The sequence below is a fragment of the Ailuropoda melanoleuca genome, chromosome 11 (genome assembly GCF_002007445.2).
Source record: "Ailuropoda melanoleuca isolate Jingjing chromosome 11, ASM200744v2, whole genome shotgun sequence".
NCBI classification, from domain to species: Eukaryota; Metazoa; Chordata; class Mammalia; order Carnivora; family Ursidae; genus Ailuropoda; species Ailuropoda melanoleuca.
Window position 1 is genome coordinate 53,630,217 of NC_048228.1, and position 13,301 is coordinate 53,643,517.

Below are 13,301 nucleotides of genomic sequence, written 5' to 3' on the forward strand. Positions count from 1 at the left end.
TTTAGTAATATCATGTGATATGCAGTCCCTATTCAAATATCCCCAGTTGTCCTAAAACATTTTTTATAGATTTTTTTCCCCTTTGAACCATGAATCACTCAAGGTAAACGTATTACATTAGACTGTGTCTCTCAAGTCTAACTTAAAAAAAATAATAAGTTTAAACTTGTAAGAATAATACAAAGAACCTTGTATATTTTTCTCATATTCGCCAGTTGTTAACATGTTGCCACATTCCTCTCTCCCCCTACAGTATATTTCTGGGTGTGTGGGTGTAGAGAATTTTTTTCTGTACAATTTTAGAGTTAGTTGCAGATATCAAGCTATTTTCCCCTGAATACTCTAAATGATAATATTTCTTAAAAACAAGAACATTGTCTTCCACAGCTGTGGTACAATTTACAAATTCAAATTTTACATTGGACAATATTATCTAACAGTCCATATTCACATTTCACCAAATGACCCGATAACATGTTTATTATTTCCTCTCATCCAAGATTCAAATTAGGATCACAAATTGCTTTCAATTCCGTGTCTTTTTAGTGTGAACAATCTGGAACTGTTCCTTTAATCTTAACTTTGTCTTTCAAAGAAAGACAAACTTTGTTTTTCTGATATTTCTTCATGATTAAATTTAGGTTATGTGTTTTTGACAGGAATATTACTATATAGTCAATGTTGTATCCTTCTTTCAGTATATGATATTGCATAATATGTTAGTTTCTACCGTTATTGGTGCTGTTAACTTTGATCATTTGGTTAAGATCATGTATGCCAGGTTTCTGTACTGTCAAGTTATCATTTTTCCTTTGTAATTAATAAGTAATCTGTAGAGAGGTTCTCTGACACTGTGTTCTTATTCTTCGTCAGACTTTGAGACAGAGTGTAAGGGGTGGGGGAAGAAGTAGCACTTGTCTGACTAAAAATAATAGTTTTGCTTTTGTAACCAGGTTAATGTTTATAAATTCCAAAAAAAAAAAATCAACTTTGATGAAGGGAAAAACTCTAAAATTGAGCATAAATGGAAACAAGCTTATCTGTGTCTCAAGTTACTAACATAAACCTACCAAAAGAAAACAATCCAAAAAAACCCTCTTAAACCGTAGTCCTTTATATACCCTCAGTCTAAAGACAAATAGATTTCAAACAAATCTTCAGTTTACTTAGGACATTGGATTTTTATAATGTTATGGATAAGCAATTCTAAAATTATGGGGTTTATTGTAGGATTGGGAAGTAGTATCCCAATGATGTAATCCACGGTCCTCACTGTGAGAAGAAGAGATGTGAAATGGGGTAAGACAATGAAGAACCCTATGGAATTGGATTAGAATTAGAGGATCAGTGTGAATTCATGATTTTTCAATTACCTGTATATGGGAGAGAATCATGAAATTGCTATTTTCCCACCAGCTTATCTATCTATAAAAAGGGCCTAGAAGCAATTAATTTTCAGCAACAGTGAGCACATCCAATGTCCACATCCATCTGTTAAATACTTTTGTCCACTGAAAGAAACTAGGCTTTCTTCAAGAAGTAGCTGATTTGAGAGTTGGGGCATATCATGAGCCTACAAAGTCTTATGGTGTCAGAGAGTAATTAAGTGCTCAAAATGATGGGGACATATCAGGACACACAAGGCAGCTTTAAAGGATCTCCCACTGGCCAAGTTCAGGAAAAATTGACCACCAAAGTGAATAATGGTAGCTTATTGGATAAAATAAGAATCCATAAGTCCATAATAGTTAAGATTTAAATTTTTTTTTAATTTTTTAAATTTTTTTTAAAGAATTTATAATTTTAGAAGGAAGGGAACTCTCTTCCTTGTAGTATAAGGACAACTCATATATGTAGAAGGAATTGTAAGTCGAGTCATTGTTTTGCAGTCATTAAAGTGATTGATTTAGGCAAGATTCTTCACTTTTACCTCTAATACTAAACTTTTAATTAGTCTGCACTTTCCTCACTTAGTATAAATCTTAATACTGTTACTTTTTAATGGCCATTTAGTTTTTTTTTGTCAGACTTTCAACTCTTTTTAGGTAATCTGCTCACATAAATGTAACTTTGTATTTTCATTTATTGTAGTCTTTCAAAATTTTGTTTTTATTATTTATCTAGACACTTTCCTTAAAAGTTGCCATTCTGGATGCTGTTGTAGAACTAACCGCAGAAGCATGTGACTTACTTTTCATAATGTATTTGTCTGGTCTTATGTACTTGAACAGGTTCTGTCATATTTCTCCATATAACCTGCCCCTCTTCTCATGAAGATATGATATTAGGATCTTGGCAAATTAAGTGGGAATATGGGGGACACAGGCCCCTTTCTTTAAAATTTTTTTTTAGAAAGCAAAAGTCCTTTCTTTAGGCCCCAGTACAACAGATTGGTGATGCCCAAGAACCTTCTGCATGTAAAGGCTGGGCAGAGATCACCTGAGCCCTTACTCCACTCCAACTGCTAAGATCTATCCTACCCACACTCAACCAGCTCATGCATTGGTTACTGATCACTGGCTGTGGTCTATGAGTTTCAGTTCTTGGCTGATTTAGTCAATGGGCCATTTTGACATTCAGTCCTTATAAAACTGTTATCAGATCAAAAAGCAATAAAAACATAATTTTGAAAGGAAGAAACTAATTTTACATTGTGACCCAGGACATGTGTATGTGTGTAGCTGAAATAATACATTTACAAAACAGTACTTATCCTTATAATGTATGTTCATGCTGATATTTTCTATTCTGTTTTCTGTAACTTTTAAAAAAATTTTTGTAAGCTAGTCATGACCAACCACATTCATCTGGATGATCTCCTGTAGTTTAATAAACACTGAACAGAAGCATGAAGAAAGTACAGTGTAATCTTCCTGCAGGAGCATTTTTTAAATTTGTAAGTCACATTGCTCTTTCAATTTGTATTCAGAACCTGTTGTCATTTCAAAACTGAAGTGGATTTACCATGAAGCCGATGAAGCTTCAGCTTCAGGGTAACTTATTTGCAAGGAGCCCTGCCAAGGTCCTATACCTAATTTTCTGTTTGCAGTTTGTTATTCTTTTTTTAAAGAAGGTTCCCAGAATTGTAAAAGACCCCACAAAACTTCATTTTTTTCTTCAATATATAAGCTGGGATATTTTTAAACAACATGACTGGCTCTGAATTAAAGTTTGCTTTTCCCCCCCAATTGTATAATTAGAGATGAGAAAAGAAATTATAACAATTTGGCACTTTTCATGACAAGGAACATAGACCCACCAGAGGAATCTCAAGGAAAATGGTGTGACTTTTAAAAAAAGCTATACAGGACCATCTGCAGAACCGTGGAGGATTTGATCCAGGGCCATCTTCAGAGCCATCCAGCTATTCTTTCCATCTCTCTCTATAGAGGATTTGTGACAGACTCAAGGTCTGTGTCTTGTGAGTCTCTTCTATTTACTCCCTCTACACCTAGCCATCTTCATCTTGTATATGGTCCTCAAAGATTCAATTCACAGTTAGTTAAACCAGTTTTTCTTTATTTATCAATTGTACCTTTCTGAATGAGGAATATGATTTGCTTACCTCCTATGTTCAAGTCAGGCCATGTCAGTCATAGATTGCTGCTAGCCTTAAATGGATCATTCTTCAATCAGACATCTGTCATTAGTCCAGTAAGCTTGCAGGGAGGAAGCAGAACACGGTCATCTGATAAAAATATGGCTAGTGATGGGGCGCCTGGGTGGCACAGCGGTCAAGCGTCTGCTTTCGGCTCAGACGTGATCCCGGCGTTCTGGGATCGAGCCCCACATCGGGCTCTTCTGCTATGAGCCTGCTTCTTCCTCTCCCACTCCCCCTGCTTGTGTTCCCTCTCTAGCTGGCTGTCTCTATCTCTGTCAAATAAATAAAAATTAAAAAAAATATGGCTAGTGAGATGGCAGAATCTGTGAAGAGGGCGAATCTCTTAAATGGGACTAGTCAGCAGGCAGGCCTAGTTTCTCCGTTCATTTAAACGATACGGAGGGTATGTTGCTTTACTTTGCTTTGCTTTTGTTTTTGGAAGGATTCAGGAAAGGAAGGAGAAACTAGATCTAATACTGACAATAGATCAGGTTCCCAGGCATGAGTCTGGAAGAGGTGGAATTCATTTGTCTGTCCTTCTATCCATCCATCCTTCTTATCTGCTTGCTACCTTTGACTTTGTCTTGGCATTAGTTATTCTGGGTTGATCCTTCTCAGGTATGTAATTGTGTCCTTTCGATACATAGTTTAAAAAACAAACCCAAAACTTTATCTCTTGTGTTTACACCTTCTGGAATAGTCTTTCATTTCTACTACTTTCCTGAGTTTTGTCAATGCTTCCAGTTTTACTAATTCTGAATTATGCTATTCTTCCCTTTGTTTTTCTTTCATTTCTTTTAGCTCAAATTGGAATTTTAGAGTATATAGCTTTCTTTCTGATATGGCTTTGGGATATTAGAATACAGCTTTCTTTTTGGCATGCTTTTATTATTTATCTATGAGATGTTCTGGGTCCATATCTCTTAATTCATATAATACCTTTGTATGGAATTTGACTGCAGTTCTATTCAGTTTTACATTTTTAAATTAAATGAGTTTTCCTGAACTTTTAGAAGGGATAAGGGGATCTGGTATCTTCTCTAGCTTAAAGACTCTAGAATTTTGTCTTTTAGGCAAGTATGCAAAAATATGACTTTAATACTTTATTAGATCTGGCTTTGTTATCCTTACCCTCCCACCAGCCCCACCTCTGCGTCACTCTTGACTGGATCTTGTGTTTACTTGGCTTCTATTGTCCCTTTCCTGTTCAACTGGGAAGCTAACAAGCTTTCCCAGAAGCTTCTTTGAGGCTTTATCCTGGGATGAGACTTCAGCAAATATTTTTGAGAGTTCACAGGGTCTCTCTTGCTCCAGCTTCTTCTCTTTTTGTAAATCCTTTGCAATTACCCATGCGAAGGCAGAACTCTCCCAGTTTCACCTGCTTTTCTCAGATTGGCCTTCTCTCTGCTTTCCTTTGAGCACCTTTGACTGTCTTGTTCTCCTATTCTGTTCTTAGGGCTGGAGAATTGCTTCTTTCCACACAGTTGCTGATACCACAGAGGTCTTGTAGCGTTGGTGATTTGTCCTCATTCACTTGTATCTTTCGATTCACTTGCATATTTTGTTAGATTTGTTACAGATGTTACCCAGGGGTATTTGGCTTTGCTAACTTGGAAGCTTGTTTTTATAGAAAGATTTGGGAAGAATAAAAACTTGTGCTGCTACACCTCCATCTTAGAATTCCTTCTTATACTGGTGTGGTTTTAAGGTGAATTTAGAAATATGTATAATTGCTTCAAAGACGCATATATGGCTTTTCTATTTTCTTGTAATTTGCTAAAAGTAATACCGTGAAGAGATGCTAATGGATCCATGATTACAGAAGATGTATTTTAATTTTTCATTAGAGACTAATAGTTCTCTTGGTTTACTTGTGCAGATAAGCTCGTAAGTTTCATGTTTTTGTTCCCTGATAATATCTATATCCTTTTCATAAATTATAATTTATAAAGTACTTTCACATTCTTTTTTTTAAGTTAATAATATTACTACAATTTATTGAGAGAAGTGGTACTATCAGTTTAGCCAAAATGGACTTATGCAACCACTAGTAAAATGACATTGATCTCCACAGTACTTTCCAAATCTGTGTGATTCTAAAATATATATGGCAAATCTTTTTTTAAGCATATTCAGACTAATACTATTACTGAATTTTTCTTTGTCTTTCAGATTCCCTGAAAAGTACCTTGGGAAGTAGAGGCACTATGCTTTTGTGAATGTGTGTGTGTGTGTGGAGATAGGTAGATAGGTTTTGCAAATTTATTAGCTACCAGAATCCCTTTAGAGGAACACACACACACACACACACAGAAAACTTAAATGAGAAAAGGTGGTTAAATGGAAAAGTATTAAGTGACTATCCCTAGGGCATACAGTCAGGTGGTTATGAGTAAATTGTAGATATGCAGGTAACTGTTTTGACTTTTAAGCTTCAGGGTCCACCATTTACACCCTATTTAAATTTAAATATGCTTGATATTTAAACATTTCACAAGAAATACAATTGGGTTGTTCTTGTTTTTTCTTCTCTCTAGTGCATGAAAAAATTGAATCACTAAAGAATACCCCCAAATATTAAGAACCTACCTTGTTTTGATATGTATAGCTTAATTGTCATTTTGAAAAAGCTTGTCCTGTGGAATACCCATGTAATACATGATACAGTAAAACAAGTTGGGCAATGAGGCATAGACCTCTGTTGGTATTTTATCAGCATATTAAGTTTCTGTGAAGTTCTGATTAAAGAAACTTACTTGTTTTTCTCAAGTTAGATTTTCCAGATTTGTTGGCTACCTGAATCCCTTTGTTTTCATCATATCATACCAAGGGATGTGTGTTCTCAAGGAATACAGCTTGGAAATTGCCAACACAGGGATCATTTTTCCCACCTCTATTTTGTTGTTGTTTAGCCTTTTTAATTTAAACGTTGCCTTCTCATTGCTGTGGTGTTTATTTACTCAGTGTCAAGCACTTATTTAAATAATAATTAGCTTAATGGGTTACAGTACGTGTGTAGTTAGACATCTTCACATTCTGCTCTCACATAACTAAATGGAAAAATTGTGGATCAGATTAAAAAATGACTGCAAAGTCATGGAACTTAACCAAATTTTAATATGTATAATTTTTAAACATCATTCTCATATTTCATTTTTCCTCAACACATATATAAGGTGTCTTCAGAATGTAAGATTTCGTTTTACAAAATTATACCCTCTATAGATGACATGTATACTATGTCAAAATATCTTTTCTCTAGATTCTCCTGCACAGTCAGTATCCTCTGGAGTTCGTGCACCTTCGCCTGCCCCATCATCAGTACCTTTAGGGTCAGAAAAGCCCAGCAATGTCTCTCAGGACAGAAAAGTTCCAGTCCCTATTGGGACTGAACGTTCTGCACGTATCAGGCAAACTGGAACTTCAGCTCCATCTGTTATTGGGAGTAATTTATCCACATCAGTAGGGCATAGTGGCATCTGGTCCTTTGAAGGGATTGGTGGCAATCAAGGTAAGACCTGCTATCCTGACTACTAGAAATTAAGTTTTTAATTTATGCATTTAACTAAAATATTGTAGGTAATATTTAATTAACAATCATTCTTAAAAGATCTGTATTCATCTCTCTTGGTTTTCACTAATCAGTTTTAAGAGTTCAGGCTATTTTTTGTTATCATGGAATCTCCCATTGAATTTATCATTGCTTTCTGAAAATTATCTAATGCAAGCATATTCCTCTCTTCATTTCATCATGTTAAGAAGATGCTAATATTTTCTTTTGGACTCTCTAGCTTTTATCTTACCTTGGCTTTTTTTCTTTTGTAACACAAAGTGTTTAGGTTATTTTATTAGGCTATTGTAATATCACTGCATACACACATGGAAATACTGCAGTAAATATAGAAAAGTAGGTCATTATTCTGAAGGAGTCCACAATTTAATGTGGAAAATTTAGATAGAACTATATTAAATATTTTATTTTGCTGTCTTCTAGTTTTAAAGATCACCAACTATTTTTTTCTGCCTTTTTGTTTTCCCTCAGACAAAGTAGACTGGTGTAACCCTGGTATGGGAAATCCTATGATTCATAGGCCAATGTCCGATCCAGGAGTGTTTTCACAGCATCAAGCAATGGAGCGAGAGAGTACAGGAATTGTAACTCCTTCTGGTACATTCCATCAGCATGTTCCTGCAGGATACATGGACTTTCCTAAAGTTGGGGTAATGGTGACTTAAATAAGCGCCTTCATATTTCTAAATGTTTTTCTTATTATTAGCTTCATTTTACTTCCAAGTGGTTAAGTATTTGTGAAATGATGCGCGGGCTTCAGCCTGTAATTATAAATCGAAAGCTGGCTAGAGAAATGTTTTTTGACCAAATATTTTGGCTGTAGCAGGCTTATATGTAGTCCAATGCTAGAAGAAATCATACAATGGAAAATAATTTTTAGATTACCTAGATAACATACTTTTTCAAAATAAGATGAAGTTTAGTTTTTAAGGCTATGGATTATATTGGGAAAAGAGGGCAGTGACTTGAAGATATGACTATGTGCATAATTTTTGTTTTCTCCTTTTTTAAGGGTATGCCTTTCTCTGTATATGGGAATGCAATGATTCCTCCAGTAGCACCTATTCCTGATGGTGCTGGAGGACCCATATTTAATGGCCCTCATGCTGCAGACCCTTCTTGGAACTCCCTGATAAAGATGGTTTCAAGCTCCACAGAAAATAATGGCCCTCAAACGGTAAGGCTGATCATTCAGGGAACATTTCTTTAGTGTTTATGAGATGCCAAGACAAATAGGATACAGGTAAATCATGGTAGTGAGGGAGTATGGTAAATATTGGATAGTTGAGGAAATTGAGGGAAATTTAATGTAGCAGGAGGATATGGAAAATGGTAGTGATTGGAGCAAAATTATAAAAGGCATAATATATTTCATTGGGTAGGAGATGGTAAGTAAAAGATTTTAAATTACAAAGTGCTGCAACTTTATACATCAAAATTTACTAGTGATATGTAAAGGGCTGTCTAGAGATTATTTATTATAATATTGTAACTCTAAAAATTTACAGAAATGATTAGTAATTAGTATGTTTTAGCTTATATTGGTGTATGCTTAACATCTTTGACTCATTTTCCTTCTTTAATCATCAGTCTGTATGCATTCAGGAAATGGTTTTTAAAAAATAATGAAAAATCAGATCCTGTTTGAGAAATGAGAGGCAGGAAAACAATAAATAAAAGTGGCTTATCATTGTTTTCCTTCACTGTTTCCAAGTATGGTGCAAACTGAATGAGATTTAGCTATTTTAGCTCATAGATATTAAGAGCACTTCCTTAGTTTTTAAGAGCTTTGTTTTAATCAAATATGTATTAAATATATAATAATAAAATGCATGCTCTACATTCATAGGTGTGGACTGGACCATGGGCACCTCACATGAACAGTGTGCATATGAACCAGCTTGGCTGATGAGGATCAGCTTGTTAGCCTGCAGATTCCTTTTCATTCAGAGGAAATCACAAGTGGCCGAAAAAAATTTATGCTCCCAAATCATTCTACTGATGTGCTTGACTGAAGTGTGTAGGCTTTTTGCAGAAGAAGTTACTAACTGACCTATTTTCTGTGAACATTGGTGACTGCCCATTCCCCACCACCATCCGTTTTACCTTAGTTAGCATTTTTCTTATCGTTTTTCTTTTTTTTCTTTCCCTCTTCCCCTTTGGACATAACTTTCTGTTGAAGCTGTTCTTTGGCTGGTTGGTTTTAGTACTGTAAACTGCTTCTGAGCAAACACGGAAATTTAGCAAAATTATGTAAACTTGATCCTGAAGTTTTAGAATGGCAAATAAATGTACAATTGTTTACATAACAGAAAAGGCTAAGCAGAAAGTAAATTTCAATATGTCAGTATAGAGGCTCTACTTTATGTAGACTTAAATTAATGTGAGATATGTACCTTCATATTCAGAAATCTGGATGTTTCCTTCATACATTAAACTATTAATAAGCATAACTTTTCTGCTTGTGTAATTTAAGTATAAAGTAAAACAATGGGCATTATCATTGGATGTTTCCTGATGTTGGCTTTTAAAATACCCATCTTGCTCTCTTTTGAGTTTGTTTGCAGCAGGGCACATATAGAAGAAATTTACCACTTTTCCATGTCTTTTTATTACCTTGCCACACTTTTAAAACTAATACACACTTCTCTCTTCACTCTTCTCTTCTCACCTTTACCTCTAATACCAGTAAAATTCTCTTGCTGATCGTGAAATAATTTTTTATGAAGATTTTTATTGTAATGGCTGCTACAGAAAAGTGGAGCACCTTCATCATCACCTGTGGTTCTTCTAGCCATAAGATGTGTAGTCTTTCTGAGAATTTAAAAAGCCACCACTGGCTCCCAGTCAGCATATACAAGCTCTTACTATATTGTTTATAGTTAAATGATTCAATGTACTATTTTATATTGGATAATATTGATTCTTAAAATTGGCTTTCCAGTCATCAAGAGCCCACATAAAAATTCCAATTTTCAGTAATTTAGTGGAAAGTGTCTCTCCCCCCCCCCCAATTTTAAAGGTTTCTTATTCTCTACACTTGTATATTATCAGTGAAAGGGATCAACAGCTAACTTGGGGCAAGTAATAAAGGAGATTTTGCATTTGTCATTAAGACAATTTATGGTATACATGAATATACAGAATACAAAATAACATCTTCATTTAACCTGTTTATATAAGATACAGGGCCACACTAAACTACTCAGTGGGGTTTATCTATTCCATTCACTTGAAACAATAAACGATAACATATCCAAGAAGAATATGTGTCCTACCCTCTCTCATATGGAAAAATAAATTATGTGGTTGAAACATAAAGTAAGCATAAAAGTGAAGTAATGAATGCATCAATCTGTCTTTTTTTTTTTAATTAAACAAATCCCACAGTGGTGAAACTCAAATTCAGATAAATCACCCAGAGTTGATTATATTAATAATACTGTTCCTTGGCTATAAAGTGAATGAAATGATTTCTTTACTCTGGTAGCCTGAATAAAGAGTAAAAAGATTTCTCCGACATACCTAGAAGTTTGTAAACAACACATTTATATCTTTTAATTTAGGAAGTGGTCTTATATAAATTTGTTTTGCTACCTATGGTTGATATGACCAAATTTAAGGGAAAAGCTAAATGATATCCTGCAAACATAGCTATGAAATAGAACTATAGCACTTTACTAAGAAAGGTATGTAATGCTCTTTAACAGAGTATTTTATGTATGACTTTTGCCACTATCCTATAATTTCTTGCTTATTTTTTCCCTGTGTTAATTATTATTAAAATAATCCTGCTAGATAATAGATACCACCCAGTATTTATTACAACACGAGTTGTGTTGATTCACAAAACTGAAGTTAAGATGGGGGTGTCTAAATAAAAAAGAACATATATTTTCTTGACTTTAAATCTATGGGATGGGGGGGTATAGACTGCATGCTCCATATTTAGTTTTGGAGCTCAGTCTTGTTGAGTACAATACCATGATTTTAGAAGTCTGTATTAGGAACATTTTTCAAATATATTTTTAATATTTCAGATGTAATGCATTGCATTTTATTTGAAAAATTAAAAATAAAACCCAACCCATAAGCTTTTGAGACCACGCAGGTCTTTTTTCCCCCCTTTTTGAAAGTATATGGTATGTGTAATGGCAGACTACATAATGGATTTCTTTCATTTTTTTTTTTTTTCTTTCCTAGAGAGTATGTGCCCACGAGCTGAGGGTGGCGGGTGGCAAAGGAATAGGAAGAGAATCTTAAGCAGGCTCCACACCCTGCATGGAGCCCATACATGGGGTTCGATTTCACAACCCTGAGATCATGACCTGAGCCTGACACTTACCTGACTGAGCCACCCATGCACCCCTTTCTTTCATTCTTTTAAGAAGTGACTTAACTCGGGGTACCTGGGTAGCGCAGTCGTTAAGTGTCTGCCCTCGGCTCAGGGCGTAATCCCGGCGTTTAGGGATCGAGTCCCACATTGGGCTCTTCCGCTGGGAAGCCTGCTTCTTTCTCTCCCACTCCCCTGCTGTGTTCCCTCTCTCACTGGCTGTCTCTCTGTCACATAAATAAAATCTTAAAAAAAAAAAAAAGTGACTTAACTCTTGGAGATAATATTTGGGTTAGATCACACCTTAGGTAGCAAAATAATTAATATCCCAATTGTGTAATCTTTTTATACCAGCCATTTCATTTTAGAGATGATTTTGTTTACCAGAGCCAACAGAATCCCCATTTCATGAGTTTTCAACATGTATCAACGTATTCACAAAAATTGATTGTAGTATTCATGTGAAGGATATTTTTCCCTTCTGTTCACTATTATTGTAAAAGTAAGTCATTTTATTAGTAGTTGAAAATTAACTTTTTGTTAAATTACTGTCATTTTTCTTCTCAGGAAAAAAAAATGGAAGGGAGATAGTTTACTGACGGATCCTGTCTTGTTCTTCATGAAAATATTATTCCATCTTTCTTTTGACTCAAATGACCTAAATACACATTTCATAAAAATTATTTTGCACACTGTTACTCACTTTATTTTTAAAACAATACAAAGTAATAGACTAAAGAGGGAAACTCAAAATCACAAAACCTCTTCAGAGCCTCTGTTTTATTTAATCTATTTTTCATTTTTAGTTTTTCAGAAACACTCTCATTCCTTCAGATCTGGCATTACAGAACTTCTGCAATGCCAAGTAGTATAATGCAAGCTTTTGGAAAGCAGGGGATACTCTGCTTTCCACCATTTTGGCCTAGGTAAGATTTGGTAGGAATGCTCTACTTGCAGATAGCGGGGAAACCTGTATACATCCCACTGATAAATACTCGCTTCAAGTCACAACATTCAATTAACTGGTGCTAATTCCAGGTGATGGATTTAGAATGAGAGCTTCATTAGTGCTTTAATATGACTTACTATGTTACATACCTTGATTGCAAAAATGCAATCACTTGTATTTTGGGTAAGTGAGTGAAAAGTGTGCAACTATGGTTTGACATAAATAAGAATTCCTTTGTGATGTGATGGTTGGAATACATGACTAAGATATGTTTAAGAGGTTTCATATTAGACTTCTATCTTTAAGTGCATTCACACTTTTTGAAAGGTAAAAGCCAATTTTCATGCATAAGAACCATCATAAAGATGAGAGGATGTTTTTTAATAGAGGTGAAAGGCTAATTTTACATTAACTTTGGTTTTAAGAAGCAATGCATTAAATAAGTAGGAATGAAAAAGAAATTCAACTTAAGTCTAATTCCAAGAGGTCATTTTAACAATTGCTCATTGAGAATTATTTAACTTTTAAAAGTTCTTTTGTCAAACGTTTCAGAGGGCATATTTGGGAAATGAGAAATTTAAATGTACATTTACTCAGGGTATATGTGTAAATAGCCTATATTCAAATTTTGAATTTTTGAGCCCGCTCTCTTCAGCACTGATGGGTAAGAATTTCAGAAACTGCAGAAAGAAAATGAAACAGTCTCTAAGGAGCTTAAAGTTCAAAAAAAAATTAGTTGTGTTACATAGTAAAGACAAGAATAGGCTAATTATAAATGTTGAATTTTAAAAAAATGTTCTAGTATGCTGCACAAGTTCATTTGCAGCGTTAGGCTTGACAAGGTATC

The 13,301-nt window shown here is 34.7% G+C and overlaps 1 protein-coding gene across 6 annotated transcripts in view; it reads left to right on the plus strand.

The window, feature by feature from the left end:
* The window catches only part of ANKRD17 (ankyrin repeat domain 17), a 149,959-nt gene extending 140,334 nt beyond the window's left edge, over positions 1–9,625 (plus strand). For all 6 annotated transcript variants that reach the window (XM_034671699.1, XM_034671700.1, XM_034671703.1 and 3 more), the window contains 4 exons: positions 6,864–7,112; positions 7,644–7,822; positions 8,185–8,349; positions 9,022–9,625. In XM_034671699.1, the coding sequence (XP_034527590.1) occupies positions 6,864–7,112; positions 7,644–7,822; positions 8,185–8,349; positions 9,022–9,081 (653 nt within the window). In that variant the 3' untranslated portion in view covers positions 9,082–9,625. The remainder of the gene's footprint in view (positions 1–6,863; positions 7,113–7,643; positions 7,823–8,184; positions 8,350–9,021) is intronic.
* The last annotated feature ends 3,676 nt before the right edge of the window (positions 9,626–13,301 follow it).